We start from the raw sequence: 21,815 nt of genomic DNA, 5'->3' as shown, positions 1-21,815 counted from the left end.
CATATTGTTTACCTGAGAGATCGTTCATACCGTCACGCTCCATTAATAATGGAACCTAATTATTACAGTACTTGTTTTATGGATGGCTGCCTTCTGAATCGGATTTAAACAGTATACAACGGGTAACGCGGGGGAGTCGCTATAAAAGTATCAGTATGGGCATTTTAAAATAAGCACCGAGCTCAGAAAATGATACCCCCTCCCCGCCTCCAATATGATCGTAATGTCAAAGTCAATGATTTGCCGAGGTAGACCCGAAATAAGTGTCAAATCAAAAAGTACAATTAAGAGGTGCACAATAGCATTATGAAATATAGAATCTGAAATTATCATTTATTTTATTCAGTGATATAGGAGGAGTTGCGGATAAGATATAAGTCAACTTCAATATTATAGAAAAAATGGTAGTGCCCAGGTTTTATAATGGGAAACCACAAATATGTGTCTGGTCAAAAAGTAAAACAGGAGGTGCACAATTGCACCATGCACCGGTAACAAAGAATCTATGAAAGTCTCATCAATTTTCATTCAGTGGTATATGAGGAGTTGCGGATAAGAGGAGGGTTACCCAAAGCGTAACAGACGGACGGACCTCTCGATCACTATATACCCTCTCACTTTTCAAAAAAAGGTGGGGTATGAAAAATCATCAAATTAAGTCAAGAAAGCAAACGACAAAAGAAAAGTCATCTGTGGTAAACTAATTATCGATTTATAAATATCTGCCAGTAAATGAAAAGGTATTGGTAGAGTAAATAAAACATAAAAGCAACCCTATCATAAATTTGATTTTATTTTTCGACTCCCCCATGCGTTGTGTTTTCCCAGAAACAACTCCCCCTGCAATACTATCACCGTAGATAACTGTCTGAAGAAAAAATGTCTGAATTATTAATTTTTATAAAATCTACTTAAGTTTTAATATTTACCTTTTTAAAGATAAACGTTTGCTTTTGCTGTTTTAACTGTCAGCATCCTTATGCAATCCTTGTGCAAATCATGCATGTTTTGACCACTCGATCAATGTTAATATGAAATCTGTCGAATACTAGTACTTCAGAAGTTTTGGGGGATACTAGGCGTCGTACATGTGTATGATAGCCGGACAAATGACCAAGACAAAGCAAAACTATTGCTGTCTTCCGTGGGATGTTTTTTGTAAAAACATTTTACAAATACCGAAAAAAGACGTGACCTACATCCCTCCTGACTCCGAAGTGGTAAAAATCTACTCCCCCATACGCTGAAAACGCCTCCTCCATACTTTTTACCGACTTCCCGCGTTATCCGTTGTATACGGTGGAAATGGGATGTACTTGTAAATGAATATACGAGGGCCGTTCATTACGCGGACTTGTTGTAGAAAAAATATTTGACGACATAATCAGGCGAAATGTCACACATGATATAAAAGAATCTTTACTTATGCGGTATACAAAATTTCATATCAAAATATTGTAAATTGGTATCAATTTTGCGTGATTTTTCAGGACATATCATTGAGTCAAGGAGCAGCAAAATCTTCGACGTCACAAGCATTATGAAAAAGATATGTGATTGAGCTTTCATTTTTCTCGACATTTTTCCAAGAGTACCTGTACAGTTTGAGTTACCTTATCTACTCAACATCCAAACACCATTTCTTGTCAAGCTTAAAATCTATTAAACAGGTAAAAAAAAATTTAAACCAAAAACTGCAGGTATTTATGAGATATAGTGTGATATTGGTGACTCTCAATCACGTTCTTTACAGTTCGGATCAAGTTTTCGTCGATAATTTTCTTCCCGTCCTCCCGTATAGCATTTTACATAGGTCTAACGGTCTAAAATTTCAATTAGCTATTTGTGGACGAATGTCGGTTAACCCTAGTTTACTACATGTTTTATTATGCATATTTTGGATCTATGTTGGCGATATCTCGAGTATTACACACAATTTAACGAAAAAGTGTTCTGCCGTCAATTCAGGAGACGTCATTTTCAGGAGACGTCGTTTTCACTGGAATCGCATCAGAGAAAAATCACTATATTTCTCTAAGTACTTCAAATATCACGTCAGAAATCTAAATACATAATATTAGGACAATTTAAAGATAAATTTGAGAAAATTGTCGAAAAATATCACGAATTATGGAATATTAATGAGATTTTGGATTCCACATGTTTTTGCTTCAAATTTTTTGTCGTGCTCCGTACCTCTCCATCAGCGATATCAACATACCGATAATTTTAGTAGAATTTTTTTAAAATACAGAAATTTTGCCCAGTTTTTATTGGAATCTTTAAGATACATATCTCTGTGAAATTTCATAACTATATGACGTCTGTAAGAGTAAATAATAGCACAGTCCGCGTAATTTTTGAACGGCCCTCGTAGATAGTAAGCGTTAATTTTGCAAGGCACCTCTCTACCAATTAAATGTTTACCAAGTCGGTGGAAATGGAATTTCGGAGATGAATACTTTAAAATGTCGGAAATGAAAAGTTGAAAGTTTAAAAAATAGCGAAAATGAAATTTAGCCGCGTGAACAATGTAAAAGCATTTTGTAATTTGGAAATATCATTTTAAAAAATCGCGCTAAGAAATGATTCTTGAAAAGCGGGAAGGTATGTATACATGTAGTGATCTACTCCAGCATGTAAGAGGTTCACGGAGAGATACTTCTGACTTGGCGCCGCGTATATAAGGAGGTATATAAGGAGCATAGGGAGGCTCTTACTTGTAGGAGTATATGTAATTTGGAAACATCATTTTAAAAAATCGCGCTAAGAAATGATTCTTGAAAAGCGGGAAGGTATATAAATGTACATGTAGTGATCGGGATATCCGTACGTCCGTCTGGTACGCTGTGGGGTACCCATCTCTTATCAGCAATTCCTCTTTTACCACGGAATGAGATTTAATGACACTTTCACAGAATCTTTGTTATAAAGTGCCTTTATGCACCTCGTATTTTACTTTTTGATCAGACACATATTTTGAGTTTTTCAGATCAAAACATGAGCACGGCCATTTTTTCTATAATTTTGAAGGGTACCCATCTCTTATCCGCAACTCCTCCTATACGACTGAATAAAATTTTTAAAAAGGCACTTTCATAGATTTTTACTACCTAATGCCACTGTGCATTTCCTATTTTACTTTTCGATCTGACACTTATTTCGGGTCTACCAGTGCAAACCATGCCATTATAACCATATGGGAGGCAGGGGTATCATTTAGTGAGCTTATTGCTCACAGTACCTCTAGTTTAAACATAAAATGTTCTGTCTTTTGCTTTGCTAATTTGTTTATTCTTGATATGACTATAACATGTACTACTATTTTCCATTAATCTAAAGGGTGTTAAGAAAGTTCATTCCACTTTTTTCTTTATTTTTGCAAAAAAATACGATGAGAAGATATTTACAAATTGTGATATTTCATGTTTACAGAGTCAATTATCGCTACTGATAAGGTTTTAACTGTCTTTTGTTGAAAGTAAAAGGGGAGGGGAGATATTAAAACAGATGATATCTAAGGAGCAAAGTTAGGAATGAAGCGTACTCGTGATATATTTTAAGGACACAGTCAAAAAAGCAATAATTATATATAAACATATGTATGAGCCGTATGTAAGGGGTGTTAAGAAAGTTCGTACAATGATAAAATATTTTCAAAAATTTCAAAGTAATGCTTAAACTAAAGAGACGAATGTTTAAGCATTACTAACCATAAGAGTGTGCTTTAGATTTAATATTTCTATAATTTTGAAGGGTACCCATCTCTTATCCGCAACTCCTCCTATACGACTGAATAAAAATTTTAAAAAGATACTTTCATAGATTTTATTACCTAATGCCACTGTGCATATCCTATTTTACTTTTCGATCTGACACTTATTTCGGGTCTCATAGTGCAAACCATGCCATTATGACCATATGGGAGGCGGGGGTATCATTTCGTGAGGTTAAAGCACACTCTTGTGATTTTGTCAGATTTGAAAATTCATCTCTTTAGTTAAGCATTACTTTGAAATTTTTGGAAGTATTTCATCATGGTACGAACTTCCTTAACACCCCTTACATTCATGTACATGTGTCATTCTCCAAATAATCTCAGTATAAATACTTTAAGGTTAGATAAAACGTTCCTCGAAAATATATGATTATCTCCAAAAATTGTTCATTGAAGTATTGCTATTTAAAGAAAATTCCTAACCAAAAATTGAGGTACCTTACTAGGCAAGATACCAGAAGGGGATATTTTTATGTAATCCCTAAAATTTTGATATGCAAACGCAATAATTTTTGGTGTTCTTGTTTTTTTAAAAACATATTTGAGAACAATTTAGAAAAAAAATCAATAGAGTATGACAATTTATGAATATTTTTTTTTACACATCAAGTTATACAAAACATATACTTGCGCAACGTGTCGTCGGACCTTAACATGGGTTTATTTATATGTACTGATAAATTATTATACATCCGCTTGAAAAGCGGGAGGGTATATAGTGATCGGGATGTCCGTCCGTATGTCCGTCTGTTACGCTTTGGGGTACCCATATCTTATCCACAACACCTCATACACCACTCATATACCACTGAATGAAATTTGATGAGACTTTCACAAAATCTTTGTTATATAGTTTTATTGTGCACCTGTTATTTTACTTTTTGATCGGACACATATACTGGGTTTTCTACAGCAAAACATAAGCACGGCCATTTTTTCTGTAATATTGAAGGGTACCCCCTCTTATCCGCAAGTCCTTCTAGATCACTGAATAAAAATGAATTATACTTTCATTATAGATTCTTTATTACATATTTGCCATTGTGCACCTCTTATTTTACTTTCCGATCTGACACTTATTTCGGGTCCCCCAGTGCAAAACATGGACTTTGCCTTCATAACTACAGTGTATATGGGAGGCGGGGGTATCATTTAGTGAGCTTAACACTCACAGTACCTATAGTCTTTTATAAAGTTATTCAAGTACCTTACATTGGCACCAAAAATGGCCAAGTTTCGGAGATTCATCATTGTTTGGTCAAAACAAAGAAACAGATGTATGAGTCTTCAAGCATTGCTCACACAAATCACGTATAATTCAAAAGGACATTTCATTTACAGAAACTAATGAACAAATGTATTTAATTCCAGTAATTTTATTACATAAAATCATTTTAGAGATTCTGAAATCTGTGACATCAGCTGTGTTTCTGTAAAGCTTTGCAATCTGTAACATTAAAAGAGTTTCTGGGTTATATTCATGCATTTGTTTTACATATCAATTTCAAATAGTTCCTGAGTTGTAAACGATTTAAAACTTTATGATATTTCATTTACCTTTTATAAACTCAACAAAGTATTGAGGGATATCCTGTCAAATGACCTTTATCTGGCCTCTTTTTATTTAATTTGTATAAACTCACTCTTCCTATATATTGTTTACTTATACATTGCTTGCAAATTGGTTTCACTGATGTACGTATTTTTCTTATCTATTTTGGCATATTTGGGATATTTTGTTTTCCATTTATTGTACATTATCTAGTCATATGTCCAGATGAGTCCAATTTTTACCTGTTTATTCTCATTGTGAGTTGTTCGCTGACGATGTTGGAGATGTCTTGTACAGTTATCTGCTTTTGGGCATCACTTTCTTCTGTTTTCTTTTTCATAAATAAGTAAACACACTCTCTCTCCAGACAGTTTATCGTTTCAATCTCGTTCAGATCCTTTCCTGATACAACTAAAAAAATAAGATATTGTCAAAACTCACCATTGTTCTCAATTCCCCCTTTTCATGTATGATAGATGTTCTGCTGCGTAGTTTATTAATTTGATATCTCTTTATATAAGATAACATTGGAATATATTTCCAAGAATAAAGGTATGTTACATAGTACTGATAAAAAAGATTTACACTGACTCTAACTATATATAATAATTGTTTTACACGTGTTCTACCTTTTTCTGTATTGCTAACCACAGTGCATCTTCTGCACTTCCGGTAGATCCATCTCAGTAAGTAATGTATGTAAATTAAGGCTCCCAGCGGCATGGGGATGACAGGGACTCGCTGGAATTCTTTGACCAAGGCGTATCTTTCATAATTCCATTTTTGATTCCGTTTTGTCTGAACCCGTTGATAAGTATCACTGAATAATTTTGTAAAGAAATGACGATTAAAGAGTAAATTATATCTATCTATGAAACCCTTTTAAGTCTTGTTTCAGAAACCAATATGTATTTTCATGAAAATAATCTTCAAAGAATATTCAAAGAGAATGGAAGAGTGGTACCTGAACATAGCAATCAGAATGTTAAGCAACATGACGTTGGCAAACAAAAGGTAAACCCCCATCATGGCCATCCCAATAAGTCTTCTGTGTTTAACTGCACACCTCGGAAGTATGTCCGCCCCGTAGACAGCAGGGTCAAAGGAACAGTCTGGTTCCTTAGCTGTGAGTTACACAATAATTTATGAAATTTCACAACAGAATTTTTATGGTTTTATATTTGTTAGCAATAGGGTGCAATTAGCTTTGATCTGTTGGCATAACTTGTCTTAAAAAGAGGAAGGGTGAGTATAATTTTGTATGATATGCCAGGTAAGGCATCTTAAAAGTAAGTGGTATATTGGGTGGTTTATATTCCATATTACTATTATTTGACATGAACATTTTTCTTCTTGAAAATAGCCTTTTATAAATACCTTCCAAGTCCTCTAGGAGAAGCTCGCCGTAAAGATTCCAGTAACCCAGTCTTAGTACATTGGCGATGAGGTCCCAGTCAACTACAGACTCTGGGTATATCACCGAGTAGGCGGCTATAGCGTAAGACACCACAAACACCATCAAAATTATCACGAAGAACATCAAGTCTTTGGCCTATCCAATAAACATAAATTGAATACAAAGAGTGTGCAACACAACATCACTAAACGCAAAATGTACACCTTTAAAGAAAAAGGTAACAAACTTTTAATTATTTAACCATTAAACACTTAGGAAGATGCTTGCAGAAGATGCATTGAGAAGATATTAAAGTCACATTTACCATTGCAGCAATCATCCATAACTTGGGTCCAAGTTCCTCTATAGCAGAAAATGTTTTCAGAATTCTCATGAAAAAGGCAATAAGACTCATTGCCATAAAAACTCTGCTAAATTCTACGGCAGTGTATGATGGAACGAAACTTAGAGCCAGAGCTATCACATAGAAACAAAGAATCGTGACGTCAAAGTAATTCCATTTGTCTCTGAAGTATACCTGCACAACGGATGGACGTTCTCGGCGGTATTTGTGACCAAAAAAGATTTTGTTTTCTTCGATTCCATTAATAAGCTGTTAATAGAAAGGATAAATGATGAGACAGTAATCATGAGATTTTTTACTTATTTTACTACATTGTAAAAGATTTTTTAAAATGGTCAGGAAAGTGTATATTATTTCGTGAAATACTCCACTCACCTCTCTAATTTGATCCAGCATAAGTGTAATTACCCAGCAGTATAACAACATTGCACGCCAGTGAAAGTGGTCAGTAAATCCAGCCAGCAATGTGTAGCTGAACAGAGTCAAAAACAGCAAATACGATGCCTGATAAAATATAACCAGTAAGTTACCTCGAATTCATGGCAAGGTTGCAACATGAGGGTTAATGTAAAATGTTAAAAATATGAAACGTTATATTTTACCATTGTGTGGGAGAAACGCATAATTGGAGCTGTGTAGAATTCTACTATTCGAGTCTTGATTTTGTCACAGAGCCTACTGCAGCATGAAGCGTCTTTCTGTGTTAACCAATACAAAAAACTTGACAGCAATATCTTAAAGTTTTCAAAGTTTGTGAAATGTGATTATTTTGTATGTTAATTATTCAAGAAGATAGGCAGGGGAAAACTAACCTGATTTTCTGATTTATTAGGGAACTCGTCAATAAATTTCAGCACAAATGGAAACATCCCAAGGAAAAACACCGAAATTATCATCTGAAAATTGAAAAACATTCACCCTAAATTTCAAATAATCTAAGCTTATCTGCACATTTATGATAAATGTAGTTAATATTGTCTGCAATTTTATGCTAAGTGTAGTAAAGATTGTCTGCAATTTTTATGATAAGTGCAGAGACATTGCATGTACCCTCAGTGAATTGTTTTCTGGCGAAATTCTTCCAAACCAAATTCTGTATATGGGTATCTTGCAGGCTTCATGTGACATAAAAGGTCTATGTTTTAAGCGAAATGCTATCTCCATGCAGGAGAGATTTCGCCAGCGGGGACGTGGTTTCATCAGTAACCGCTCCGTGTCTTCAGGATTATCTTCAAAAAACTCCTGTAGGACGTCACAAGATAGCTTCACAAACTCCCTATGTACAAAGACAGGCTTATAGACATTCAAATACCCAATAACAACAGATGGGTAAGAGAATAATATCAAAGAATTGTAAACACGTCACAGTTTGAACGCTTTCATTGAAATGTTATGGAGAACAAGACTTACTTTTCGTGTTTGAAGAGCTTATCAGCCAGGATGCGATTTGTCACCTGACAACCTTTTCTCAGCTGACGCAATATCCCTGACGCAATCAGAGCGGAGGGAAGTGGTTCCTGTGAGATTTCATGGTTAAAGATAAATACAAGTATTCGTACTTGGTAACTAGTTGGAAATCAGTATTGAAAAAAATACTTTTATAGACACCAAACCTTGCAGTGTTGCCAGAAGAATATGGAGAGATCACGTAAGTTCATCATCAGAAGAGACCACACCATGAGGTAAAAATATGGATCTACTTGATGATCTGTCAAAGGTAAAGTCAAATTTTGAAAATTTCATTTCTATGTGTAATTTTTTTTTTCTTCTCCCTTTTTGAGAGACAAGATAGATAATTTGTTACCTCTGATATCCATATTGACGTCATATTCCACGAACACATCCATTGCTATCATTCGCACAACAAAGCATCGAATGTTTTCAATGGTTGGTATTGTATCCCATCCAAGCTGTAGAATAATTTTATATCGAAGTTAATTCTTCATGTAAAAAAGTAAAATGGGTATTTTTATTTTATTTAAAAGCAAATTATTAAATAATTATGTTTCTTACCTGTCTTCGAAGTTCATCAGGCAGCTAGAAAGTAAAAAAAAAAGTTCCCAAAATACATTATAATGCTATTTAACGAGTGCAAAAGAAAAGTATTCTGTATGATGAAATTACACCAAACCGTACATATTTTGATGTGTAGAGTTTGTCTTTGTTGTTCAGCTGAAATTTCTCGATGTCAACACATTCTGCGATAAGAAGACGTACAAAATCGACCTTTTCTTCCCGCATCGCTTTCAGCATCAGGTCTGTTACAAATGATTCCTACAAAAGGAGAAATCACTCGGAAGTTACTGAAAGAGTACCAAACTGAAATGATTTTTACTTGATGTCCAAGGCTCACAGATTTCACCGACCTCTAAACGCTGTGTTTTTCTGTTATCGAAGAAAACATGTTCCATTGCTTTTTCGCTGTTATCAAATCCCAAAGCTAGACTTAACTTCTGTTCATCATCTTTAAAACAAAGTTATATTTTAATATTGATAAAAATAAACCTTTTCTTATAAATCATTGCTCTTCAATTAAAGCCTTTACTTTAGGAACTTCACATTCAATAGATTTTGATATTACTGCATACTACTATCGATACATGTAAATGTGTCATTCAACGTATACATAGCAGAAATAATCCATGATCGCACCTCCGACTGGATATAACCGAGTATTTTGTAATTTACATTTTAATCATTTTTCCCATTTTGAAGTATTTTTATTAAAAATAAAATTTTGTTATTTGATCAAAGAAATTCACGTACCCGATATACTGTTCAGAAGAACGTCTAGTATTGTGTGACCCAGTCGACAGCGGTCGTCGTTAAGGTTGACGAAACTCAAGTGATGTCGAGCTGGGTGCGTAAGGATGTCCATAATTTTTAATTCATCAGTTCTATAATTATGAGAGAAAAGTTTCTTAACACAAATTTAAAGGATGATGGGATCAAATATCTCATAGGCATGTTGCCTCTACTGGAACAAAGAGCTCTTATCAAAAACTTCGTTGGTCGAATGGTCGCCCGCGTGGCGGTTAGAGCCGCTGCTCTAGAGTCGCAAGGTAATGAGCTGATCCCTATGTCGTAGTTTCAAGATCAAATCCACTACAGGATATGGAGACCGGTCCTTCGGGCGAGACCATATAAAGAGGTCCCCTGTTGCAGTAGGTTCTGGCACAAAAAAGATAACTCACTGCTCAATGGCTCTGAGTGCCCGGCATAGGTCAAAGTTGCAGCTCTCCATGGCAAGTGGTGGCAACAAATATAACAAAAACTTTTTTGAACGATTCCCTCTATTCACGCAATAAACGTAACACCATGGACCATATCTCTCATCTTTTCGCTATACATGTACTAGTATCTATTTGCAACTCATACGATGAATCCCTCCTATCGACTGAAAATTTAAAGTTTGAATTACATTACACAATGAGGATTCTTCTTGAATCTATTCAGACTTTGGCCTCTTTCATGTGAACTTATTAAATTACATTGTATGTAAAAAAAAAAATATTTCGAACAACTTTTTCTTTCAATGAAAGATATGGAGATAACGTATAAACCATAAAACAATACAAAATAGAACAGAGCAAACACGGACCTAAAAACATAGAGGTGGAATCAAGTGCAAAAACTTTTCCTTGTCATTATCGACTGTCACACCGGGACCGCGTACTCATGGCGATTGCACGGCTTCCATAAAAAATGCAAAACGCCGAGGTGAGCGCAGTAGAGTCTTTTACAACGCCGTGACAATATATGCGCGGTAGGGTGTATCTATTCTCTCTTATCACTTTGGGCATGCACAGAGTACGCGCCGTGTGATCGCAGTCTAATAAGAACGCAGTAGAAATGTAGTATGATCGCCGTAGCAGCGCGGTGAGATCTCCAATAACGCACAGGGAGCTCCGTATGAACGCCATGAAGACGTACATGATCGCAGCATGAACGCAGTGATAGTAGACTGCGCTTCCATGGAGACCTCAAGGAGACGTTGTGGAGTCCTTGGACAAATTTAAAGTTTACACATTACATTTGCCTCCCTTGGCGTTTCTACGGCGTCTGTCGGCGATCACAATGCGCTTTCACGGCGTTGTAAGAGCGTTGTCATCTAGCTCACAAAACAAGAGCAGTGGCCTCATATTTGATCAGCAATAATTCTAACGTATTTGTTGCACTAGGAGCATTAAAGTATAATTGGGAATCTGTTGTTTTTAGTGGTGTTACAGTGGAATAACTTAAAATTTGCAGCAACTTTTCAGTGTGTTTATTTTTTTTAATGAAATCAAAAAAAATATATATATAAGAACACATCTGAAACGATAAAATTGAAAAGAGAAGAATTTTAAAAGTAAAACTAAAATAATTTTATACTTAATCACTCAATTAGATCACTTTTAATTATATAATACTAGTAATAATTATTATATTTCTTGGCATGAATAGAAGGTTTTTTTTTCATCATGTAACTTAAATCTTTAAACAAACATGTTTTCACTCCTTTTGAATATATATCCATGTGGGTAGAACGCATTGTGAACGTATTGTGAACGCAGCCAGTGCAGTGAGAATGCCGTGAACGCGGGTTGTAAACTCCTAACACGCCTCGAAAACTCCGCGGAAACGCAGTCAATCGCGAAGAGATCTCCGTAGGAACGCCGTGAGAAACGCCGTAGACACGCGCCTGTCGCCGAAAAGACGCCGTGACATCTTCACATTGTAAACATTTTACAGAAATTTGTGCAATTTTTCTGCGATTCCACGGCGATTTAAAAAATTTTACAACGCCGTAGTGACTCCGTGTGGATGCAGGTTAACGGAAAAATTCTTCGTCAATTCAGTGTATAAATAATGGGCTAACAATTAGTTTGAAGAACGACAGTCAGCATTTGACTCAATGATTAATTTTATTTGCTGACAAGATCATTGTATCGACCATAGAATTTACGAAATAGTGACTTTAAACGAGACTGCTGATTTTATTGTTTCATCAACTAAGTTCATCAAAATTTTATCATACGAGTATTTAATCATTCATACATCATATATTAGCATATTTTGTATTCGAGTATTAGCATATCCATACCGCTTCAAAGTTTAAATCAATGCCCTTTAATTTAGAGACGAGTAAATTATTTTATAAACTTTACAAGAATTCTGTAAATAGCAACAATCGTATCAAGCAATGTTTGGAAAATATTTTCCCATGTTATGTTTACAGAATAGACTTGTTAAATGTTAAAAAAATGTTTGAAAAACATGAAGCAAAAATCAAGATACCAACCTTCCTTTTGTAAATGCGTTTGCCAAAGTATCGGCAAATCCCCCTGTTCCCTACAATGAAGTATCATTCCAATGCAGTGAAATCCTTGAAGTAAAAAAATTATTTGATGTAACGAAAAGTAAGATTATAAAAGATTCAGATTTTAGCAAAAATACCCTGAGAACCACGACGGGTCTACGGAGATCCAGAGAGCGCTTCACCATACTGAGAGACTGTAGAGGGTCCCCACCCACCACCAGCAGCAAAGAGGGTATCGCCTCGGGACAACCTTTATAAAAGATTCTCGTCTCAGAAAAAATATTTTTATGCACCGACTCTTATGGTACTTAAGAAAGGAGACATTAATTTAAAAAAAAGTTAATAGACATGTAATTTAGGGATTTTTGAGAGCATCAACTTACGTGATTTTTGAAGAGCGTATTTTCCTTGCCGTATGTATTCCTCGAACTCCGTTCTGAACCTAGCAGTGGATATGACGGAACTGTTGCCATTCTCATTGACAACAGCACACTTATGTGGAAGAAGAAAGTGGGAACAGAAAGGATTAAGATGGTACTCCCCACTGGCCTTAATGGCTTCCCGCGTGCTGTAGGTGGCAGGCCATCGTCCAAAACCCTGGTCAAAAAATTGCGATCCCAGTTGTACATGAATTAAACTTTTTTTCAACAATACCCTTTCAATATTTAATTATACACTCCCTGTAAACCTACATGTTTAATGACAAGATTTTCATTCATCTTGAGGTATTCCCAGGATGCTATTCCAATCACTGTTGGTCTTTCATTAACATCCTCCTTTTCTACGACTTGACCAATTACTTTAGAGATTTCTGAGGTGGCACCATCAGTCGTAAACCATACACCTGTTTGCAAAATTTAAAAATATCCTCTTTCAATTCACAAAATATATTATATCCACAAGTACCTAATAGTCGTACGTGTATACTGTTGCACTAGAAACTTTTTTAAGTGGTATCAAAGTTACCTTTCTCTTTGACGATGTTCTGGAGAGCATTTGTGAGGACTCTGGACTTGCTGGGGTTGTTAATAATTTGAGATCCCTCCCCCGTCACTGAGATCAGAAGGCGTGGCTGTTCCAGCCCCCAATGGTCGATGATCAGAGAAGCCACGGTTTTCAGATCGGAATTTGTGCTAAGACGAACATACTGAAGACAGATCAAGACAATTCCTTAAAGGTTTGTTTGGTTTCACAAATACCTTATTTAGAGAGAGGGAAAGAAAATGGCAGAAAGACACACTTAAACATTGATAAATAAAGCACACTTTTATTACGCTTCTACAGAGAAGAGCGATGTACAGAAAGTACTTTTTTTTCAATCCATCAGAAGGTCTCAAAAACGAATCTGCCCAAGCTTACATAATGTTACAGATAACAACTAGTAGTGGATTACAAATAGAAACAATAGTAACAACGGCCGTATCGACTCTCAATACTTTATTTTTCATAATATGCAAAGGGGACATCATTTCGAGAAATAGTCACGCTAACATATACTGCAGTAATATACTAGTTCCCCCAGTCCTTACCATTGCGGCACGTCTTTCTAATCCGCCCTCTGCAAACACTTCCACCTTGCCAAAGGCGTCCGTCATCGTGTGCTGGGGCCCTCTGACACAACCATCACGACAGGCCGAGCTGGGAAAGAAATTATTTAATCGTGTTCTGTTTTATTATTCAAACAATTTAAGTGAAATTGCAACTAAATACCGTGTATACTTTGTCAAAATGTACAAGTACAATGTACGTTTTCACTTTTCAGACATTCGACACTGAGTGTTAAGATCCAACATTACAATAATGCTTCTTAAAACTTTTGTGAGAAAATGTTAACGTTATTCTTCTTACGGTTAAAATAAAAGAAATATATCTTTAAACATTTTAAACATGATTCTAGAATGGAAAATTTATTTACATTTGTGTAGAAATGTCTGAATGTAATGGAACTGTGATATTCCGTTGAATCCAGTTTTCAATTTTCTGTAATCAAAAAAGAAAATAAAAGTTTTTAATTACTTATACCACTAAAGCTTCAATATCATCAGTAATAAGACTACAAAAGTCAACTTGTAGATGATTCATGGATCGCTTTAAACACATAACTTACAAGGTTATCTTTACTAAGAAGAACGTTCTGACTGAGGATATCGTTTATTTCTTCCTGATTGGCGTATTGATGGTAACCAATGATTTTAATCAACCAGTCAGGTCTCTCCATTTGTGCAGGAGTAGATTGCAAATTTATTGGTATAAGTTTCTTCCACATCATATGGGCTACTTCCACTTCTGTTCAAAAATTTCATTTTGATATGAAACGTGTATTTAGACGAAGTATTCTTAATAAATTTTAAATTAATTCATTAAATATAAATCAGGATATTTGAAGATTTAATGATAATCTAATTTTTTCGTACCTTTTCTACATTTTTTATCCTCCATAAAAGCCTCCGATAAACACAGAATAAGGGCTTGACATTTCATGATTTGCTGAAATAATGTTTTAGAGTCTGGAAAGTCAGACGAAAGGCGGACATGACACTGAGACAAGCCATTCCGAAACATCGTCAGACATCGCTCGGCATTCGTCAGATCAGAAGGGTGAAAACTGATGATAATCGTGTCATGTCCTTTTCAAATAATAAAAGTTGTCATTTAAAACTAGTACTACATGTTTGTAAGGCATTGTTTGGGAAGTTGTAAGCAAAAGTTTATTCACATAATTAAATATTTAATAATTATTTATGGTTGAGCCACTACGATCTATCCTAAGCTCTTGAATTCTTGTTTGACTACACTGTGTAATCTTTTTTTCTCGACTACTTGTTCTAACGTTTAAAACTTTTTGTATTAACAATAACTTAAAAAATAAACTGTTTTCTTTTTTACTCGTTTTCAGATACATGTACCTTGTTGGTCATCAAGGAGATGCAATAACAGAACATTCAAAACATCGTCGTCTCTTTCATATGGTATAATGCGCATGCTCCGTATCCACATTGGTACCTCTCTGTCCTTACTTTTTCTTGCGTCTATTATGTGAATTATTTTACCCCTTCGCCTTATCAATTCACATTCTGGAAATTTTTAAACACCATGAAGAATTTTTAATATTAACACTATGGATGTGAACGAAAATTTATAGTTGTAATTCTTTAATAACATACCCATTGAAGTGATTTCGTCATAGAAATAGTCATCAGATATCATTATGAGATACTGATCGGATGATATCATTTTATCAGTTATGAGACTCCAGTCCTCCTTGGACATTCTAGCGATGGATCGGGTTTTCCTTGGAAAATGACATTCTACAGTCGTGAAAGATGACGTCAGTTTTTGGACATGCTCCATCATTGGCGCGGCATCCCAACAACCGCTAACATAAACAGTCTTCTTTTTCGAATTTTCTGAAATATAGATTCCAAATCTACATATAAGATACATGTAGTCTATCATTAACTTCATTAAAATCAAGAAATCTCCAAAATCTTATTCAACTAGAACTAAAAGGATGAAAACAGGCAAGAACATAAACATTTGCAATTGAAGAGGATTGATTGATTGATTGATTGTATAAAGTTTAACGTCCCTCCCTTTCACTCAAATGGAGACGCCACCACTTGCCGGTGGAGAGCTGCAAATTTTGTCCTATACTCGGCGCTCAGGGCCATTGAGGAGAGAGGGATCTTTTTCGTGCCAGCATCTACTGCAACAGGGGAGCTCGGTTTATACGGTCTCACCCGAAGGACCGGTCTCCACGTCCCACAGTGGGATTCGAACCCGCGACGTAAGGATCAACTCCTTACTTCGCGACTCTAGATCAGACGCTCTAACCACTGCGCCACGCGGGCGACCAATTGTAAAGGAAAGTTATCAATAAAACAAATATGGTCAATATGAAGAAAGGCTTATCATTTGTTGGCAAAATGCGGGAAAAACACCTTTTAAGAAAGAGAGTGCAAGGCAAACCTTTTTTCTTTCTACGATGGATTCGAAAAATAGATGGTTCGTCCGGATCGTCAAAGAAGAAAACATTTTCCCTTTTAATTCCTTTGGAGGCCAGGTCCTTCTTTAAGTCTTGATAGCTGTCTTCCATCATGAAATACGACACCTCGTTCTTCCCATCTCCTTCCATTAGAGTACTCACATCTGACAAAAGACAATGGAACATGAATGCCATTAAACGTGAGCGAGAAAAATTAAAGATTAAATGGATATTCATATAAAAGAACAGCAACTATAATACAATTGCCAAGCATAATATGACAAGTTGTAATAAATATATAAAGTTAATGAACCAATGTTTTTTACCATTAAAGAAATGTTCCGAGCGCTGAACATAGTCAGCTGAGAGACAGAAAATGACGAGATCCTCATTGAACCCTGCCTCGACCTTCGTGTGTTCATTTTTGGAGTTCACGGTCACCGGACCCAGCTCTGAGATGGTATTCTTCAGTTTGTTCACTTTCAGATCGTCCGTGGAATGGTGACATAATAACACCGTCTCTATGGGCTTCTGGGAGTCACATACTGGAATCCAAAGATGTCAGAGTTTAAGTTCATCAAAATGTGGCTTGATTAATTAGCCTTCATATGTCGAGGGAATTTGAAGGACAGAAGAATTGAAAACAGTATAGATATGCGATGCAGTCCTCACAAAACAAATTTCAGACAACCACTATTTTTATGCTTTTTCGGCTCCGTTTGATTAGTTGATTGTATGTTGTTTAACGTCCCTCTTGAGAATTTTTCACTCATATGGAGACGCCACCAATTGCCGGTGGAGAGCAGCAAATTTTGTCCTATACTCGGTACTTAGGGCCATTGAGCAGAGAGGGATCTTTTTTCGTATCAGCAGCAACTGCGACACAGGACCCCGTTTTGTACGGTTAAATCCGAAAGACCGGTCTCCACGTCTCACATTGTATTTCGAACCCGCGTCGTAAGGATCAAATTCTTTCTTCGCGACTTTAGAGAAGTAGCTCTAACCAGTGTGCCATGCGGGCGACGGCTCCGTTTGAAGCGTACATAGTCAATACATATCATGTATTTGAAACATAAATGAGACAAGTCAGGCAATAATACAATAGTTGCGAAGAAAAACAAAAAAATTGAGATTTATACAAGATAATGAGAAATTTAAGCAAACTACAAAGATTCTTACGTAAGTGAGACAGCCAGGTCGCAACAAATTTCTCTTTTCTCTTGTCACCAGCACAAAAATATGAAAAAAGTTCACACATATTCACTTTTACATTTTCAAACCTCTCCGTGTGTGCTTGTATTGTGTTAGTTTCAAAATATGAATGTATTGTAATGAATTTTATCCGCTTAACGATTGATAAAAGATTTAAATGTATCGTAACATGATTGAAATGTAATTTTTAACACAGTGCACTTAATCTTTGACATTAAAATGATATTGCAACCATGTCAAAAGATTAAATGGAAAAAATAAACGTTATACATGTATATCTTCCAGTTTTAGTTATTCGATATTCTCATGAATTATTGTATATTTTAATCGTTAAAACCGCGATTCTATTTGATAACGTTATTATAATTAGCATTAACCAATGCCATTTAAACTCTTCACCTTTCAGGACTGTAAAATGTCCATATCGTTGTTGACAGGTACATATACATGCAAGTACTGTCATAAGACGGTGTGTGGAACATTTTTCCGGATTTATTTTCGATAAAAAAATTATTTTAAAAACCTGTAGAAATGACAACTTCTTAAACAAACTGCTACATACATCTTCAGTATGTTGCGTTGCAGACCAAGAGTCTCCAAAATATAGCACATGTATTATAAGCCCATGTCCTTCTTTTCTGCCTTGTGTGTAACAAATATTTCACCCCAAAACTATAAAATGACAAATAATTATCACCTTATAAGAAAATTATTCTCACAGAGTCTGACACATCTGTTTCATACTTGGATATTTCACTTGAAAAAGACGTTAATGGTAATCTAACAACCAAGCTCTATGATAAACGTGATGCCTTAAAGTTTTCTATTGTCAACTTCCCTTGCTTATGCAGCAATATACCTTCATCGCCTGCATACGGATTTTACATATCTCAGTTGATTAGATACGCAAGAGCATGCTCTACGTTTGAACAATTTTAACAACGGGGTAAATTATTGACAAACAAGTTGCTGAAACAAGAATTTCAGCAGGCTCAGTTAAAGTAATCATTTCGTAAGTTCTATGGTCGATACAATCGACCTTGTCAGCAAATACAATTTATCATTGAGTCAAATGGTGACTGATGTTGTTCATACTAATTGTTAGTCCATTATTTATGCACTGAATTAACGACGGCTTTTTCCGTTATTTCCCGATCATGACAAGGAGCACACGGCTGATGTGACCGGTCGGCAGGGGATGCTCATTCCTCCATGGCAACTGATCCCTACTCTGATGTTTTGGAGGTTCGTGTTTGCTCTGCTCCTACTAGTATTTTGTATTGTTTTATGGACTTTTGATCTGAATTACTTTTCGTTATCTCCATATGTTTCATAAACAATATATTAACAAAAACTGTCTGCTAAATGACTATGTGATGCATACAGTGTGTGTGTCCGTCTGAATCGCTTTCAGCTCCACCTCTAGCTAGCAGCTTGCTGTAAAAAATAAGCAAAATTTTATTTGTATAAGTAAGTCTTATCTAGGTGTAGCCTCTCCACAGTTTGACCCAGATATGAATCGTCCTCAAGTAAGAAGATGGGAATTGGGTACCTTACGACCCAAAGCAGAAAAACAAGGTCTTAGAGGAGACTATGCCCCTAAAAACACGGTACGCATGACCTACCGGTGAGTGGATACGTCCTTGCATGTGCCTGCAATCATAGTTCCTAGCAATGGGTACATTGTGATGAACTTCTGCCTTGTAGATACCTTTGGGAGAAGGAAAGGTTAAGGAGTAAACCCAACAAAAATCCGGAGCAAATGACATAAGGCTGTTGGACATGTTGGAGTAACCACACTTCTGGTAACTATGTTCTTGCCATGAAAAAAAAGGCTGTCCAGGTGGGGGCGTTAGCCTAGTAAGGGAAAATAAACTGTTACTTAAATATAACGGGCAAATCTAGACTCGTCAGCCATTTAAAGCCATAGATTTAGTTGAAGGACACCTTTAACAAATTACCTTGGTCCTCCAGATTGGGGTTGGGCGCAGAGCTAACATTCCTGCCCTGCCCTGTAAAAAGAAAAAGTTACGAAAACAGAAACAAGAATAACCTTTACGTCAGCATGTGAAAGGCCTTCCGAGTCGAATGAGACACGTATGAATGCTGATAATCAAAACTATAAGGACTTTACCAGCAAAATGAGAAAGGAGCTGAACACCACCAAAACCAAGCTCAGACTTGGGCATTGGAATGTGACGACAATGTATGAGACAGGCAAGCTAGCACAGGTAACATCTGAGATGGGACAATTTAACCTCCTTGTCCTAGCAGTGAGTGAGAGCATGCGCAGATGAAATGAATGTGAAAAGGTGAAAGCCATCACCGGAGAAACTCTCCTTTACTTTGGGAATGATGAGAACCTACATCATGAAGGAGTGGCCATCATACTCTGGAAAGTGTATAGATCAGTGTCTGCTGGAATGGAGGCCAATAAATATTTGATTGATTAGTGCAAGATTCGAGGGCCACCGGCTCAACACCTCATTAATACAATGCTATGCACCAACTAATGACGTTGGCGACGAAGACAAGGACAACTTCTGTAGTTAACTACAGGCAGAGACGGAGAAAACCACACGGCACGACTTCCTTGCCATCATTGGGGACCTCACTGCTAAGGTCGGAAAGGACGAAACCAACTAGGAAATCATGGGACTTGAACCATGCAGGAACCGAAATGGTGAAAAATGAATAAGTAACCTGATAGGAGGAACCCTCTTCGTCTTTATACATCATGATAAGTAACACTCAAGCACATTTTGACATTCAGAGACTGAGGGACAACACCATGAGAGCTGCCTTCATCAGCGATTTCAAAATCTTGTGAGACAGATCGGATAAAGGTGAGGTGACCATTGTGGACAACACATGGAAGCAAGTAGCCAAATTGCACACTAAAAGCAGCAAAAAGAAACTAGGCCCTCGCAAGAGAAACACCAACAAAGACTAGATCCAGCAGAAGACTCTGCTATAGAGATGAGAAATGAAATAAAGAAAAAAATGCTGCAGATAAAGTTCCAACGACTGCGTGAGAGGCAAAAGGAGTTATATAGAGAGGCTAACAAGAGAGTCAAGAAGCTTGCACGCCGTGACAACAGAGAAGCCATGGATCAACTTGCAGAGGAGGCGGCATACTGGGAGAGCAAAGGAGAGTTTACAAGATCACAAAACGAAACAAGTGTGGGTAAATTTAGAGGAAACACTGGAGGACCGATCAAGGACAAACACAGAACACTACTGACAACAGAAAAAGAACAAGAAGAGAGATAGGTTGAGCACTTCCGCGAAGTACTTAATCGACCATCACCTGATGAAACAGCTGTCATACCGGAAGCCATAAAGGGTCTGGACACTGACACAGACCCACCAACTAAGGATGAGGTAATGGATGCAATAAAGATCCTAAGAACGGGAAGTCACCAGGGCGTGACAATATTGATGCAGAGCTTTTTACAGCAGACCCTGTAATAGCAGAAACAATCCTCCAACCACTGTTTACAGCTGTGTGGGGGTGGAGAAAGTACCTGATGACTAGTGTGAAGAGATAATTGTCAAGATCCCAAAGAAAAGAGCCCTGGGAGATTATAACGACTGGAGGGAAATCACTCTATTGTCCGTGCCAAGTAAGATCCTGGTCAAAATAATTATCAAAAGAATATTGACGCTGTATTGAGCAAAATCGAGCGAGCAGGATTTAAGAAACATCGGGGATATACTTACCACATCTTTGCACTCCGCAACATCATAGAGCAGTGCACAGAGTGGCAGAGACAACTGTATGTAAACTTCGTGGACTTTGAAAAGGCATTTGACAGCATACACCGATATAGCCTTAGGAGCATCCTACGTCATTATGGTATTCCATCCAAATTGCTCCACCTGATCAAGAGCTTTTATAACAACTTCAGATGCCAAGTAGGACACAATGACTTCTTCTTCAGTGTTAAACCGGAATCAGACAAGGATGCGTAATGTCTGCAGTATTATTCAACTTGGTCATCCATTGGCTCATTTGGAATACAAGAGAAAACTCTCCGAGGGAGATCCGCTGGGGCCTGTTCTCAACTTTTTGAGGATCAAGACTTTGCGCCAATGTCTAACACAAACATGCATATCCAAGAGAAGACCAAGAGGTTGCAAACCTGTGGACAGCAGGTGGGACTAAGTAACTGTACGAGGAAGACGGAAACAATGACACTTAAATATCTGCTCCTGTTAAGGTC

At 36.6% G+C, this 21,815-nt stretch overlaps 1 protein-coding gene across 1 annotated transcript; it reads right to left on the bottom strand.

The window, feature by feature from the left end:
- Window positions 1-5,130: 5,130 nt before the first annotated feature.
- LOC134246508 (transient receptor potential cation channel subfamily M member 2-like) lies at window positions 5,131-17,777 on the bottom strand. The gene is made up of 31 exons (XM_062728896.1): window positions 17,557-17,777; window positions 16,704-16,922; window positions 16,362-16,541; window positions 15,557-15,799; window positions 15,299-15,466; window positions 14,807-15,019; window positions 14,500-14,678; window positions 14,308-14,372; window positions 13,922-14,030; window positions 13,359-13,539; window positions 13,085-13,236; window positions 12,776-12,989; window positions 12,530-12,642; window positions 12,375-12,424; window positions 9,857-9,987; window positions 9,457-9,554; window positions 9,227-9,364; window positions 9,104-9,127; window positions 8,895-9,000; window positions 8,704-8,798; window positions 8,501-8,607; window positions 8,141-8,366; window positions 7,903-7,986; window positions 7,693-7,788; window positions 7,466-7,594; window positions 7,052-7,339; window positions 6,708-6,882; window positions 6,295-6,454; window positions 5,960-6,150; window positions 5,573-5,741; window positions 5,131-5,225 (listed from the first exon to the last, which is right to left on the bottom strand). The coding sequence occupies exons 1-31, from the start codon at window positions 17,633-17,635 to the stop codon at window positions 5,168-5,170; spliced, it is 4,440 nt and encodes a 1,479-aa protein (XP_062584880.1). The 5' UTR covers window positions 17,636-17,777; the 3' UTR covers window positions 5,131-5,167.
- Between the last annotated feature and the right edge of the window lie 4,038 nt (window positions 17,778-21,815).

Source organism: Saccostrea cucullata, unplaced genomic scaffold (assembly GCF_032062105.1).
Source record: "Saccostrea cucullata isolate Sc308-1 unplaced genomic scaffold, CSIRO_AGI_Scuc_v1 ctg2, whole genome shotgun sequence".
Taxonomy (NCBI): Eukaryota; Metazoa; Mollusca; class Bivalvia; order Ostreida; family Ostreidae; genus Saccostrea; species Saccostrea cuccullata.
Note: the sequence above shows the minus strand (reverse complement) of the source record. Positions and strands in the feature narration are given on the sequence as shown.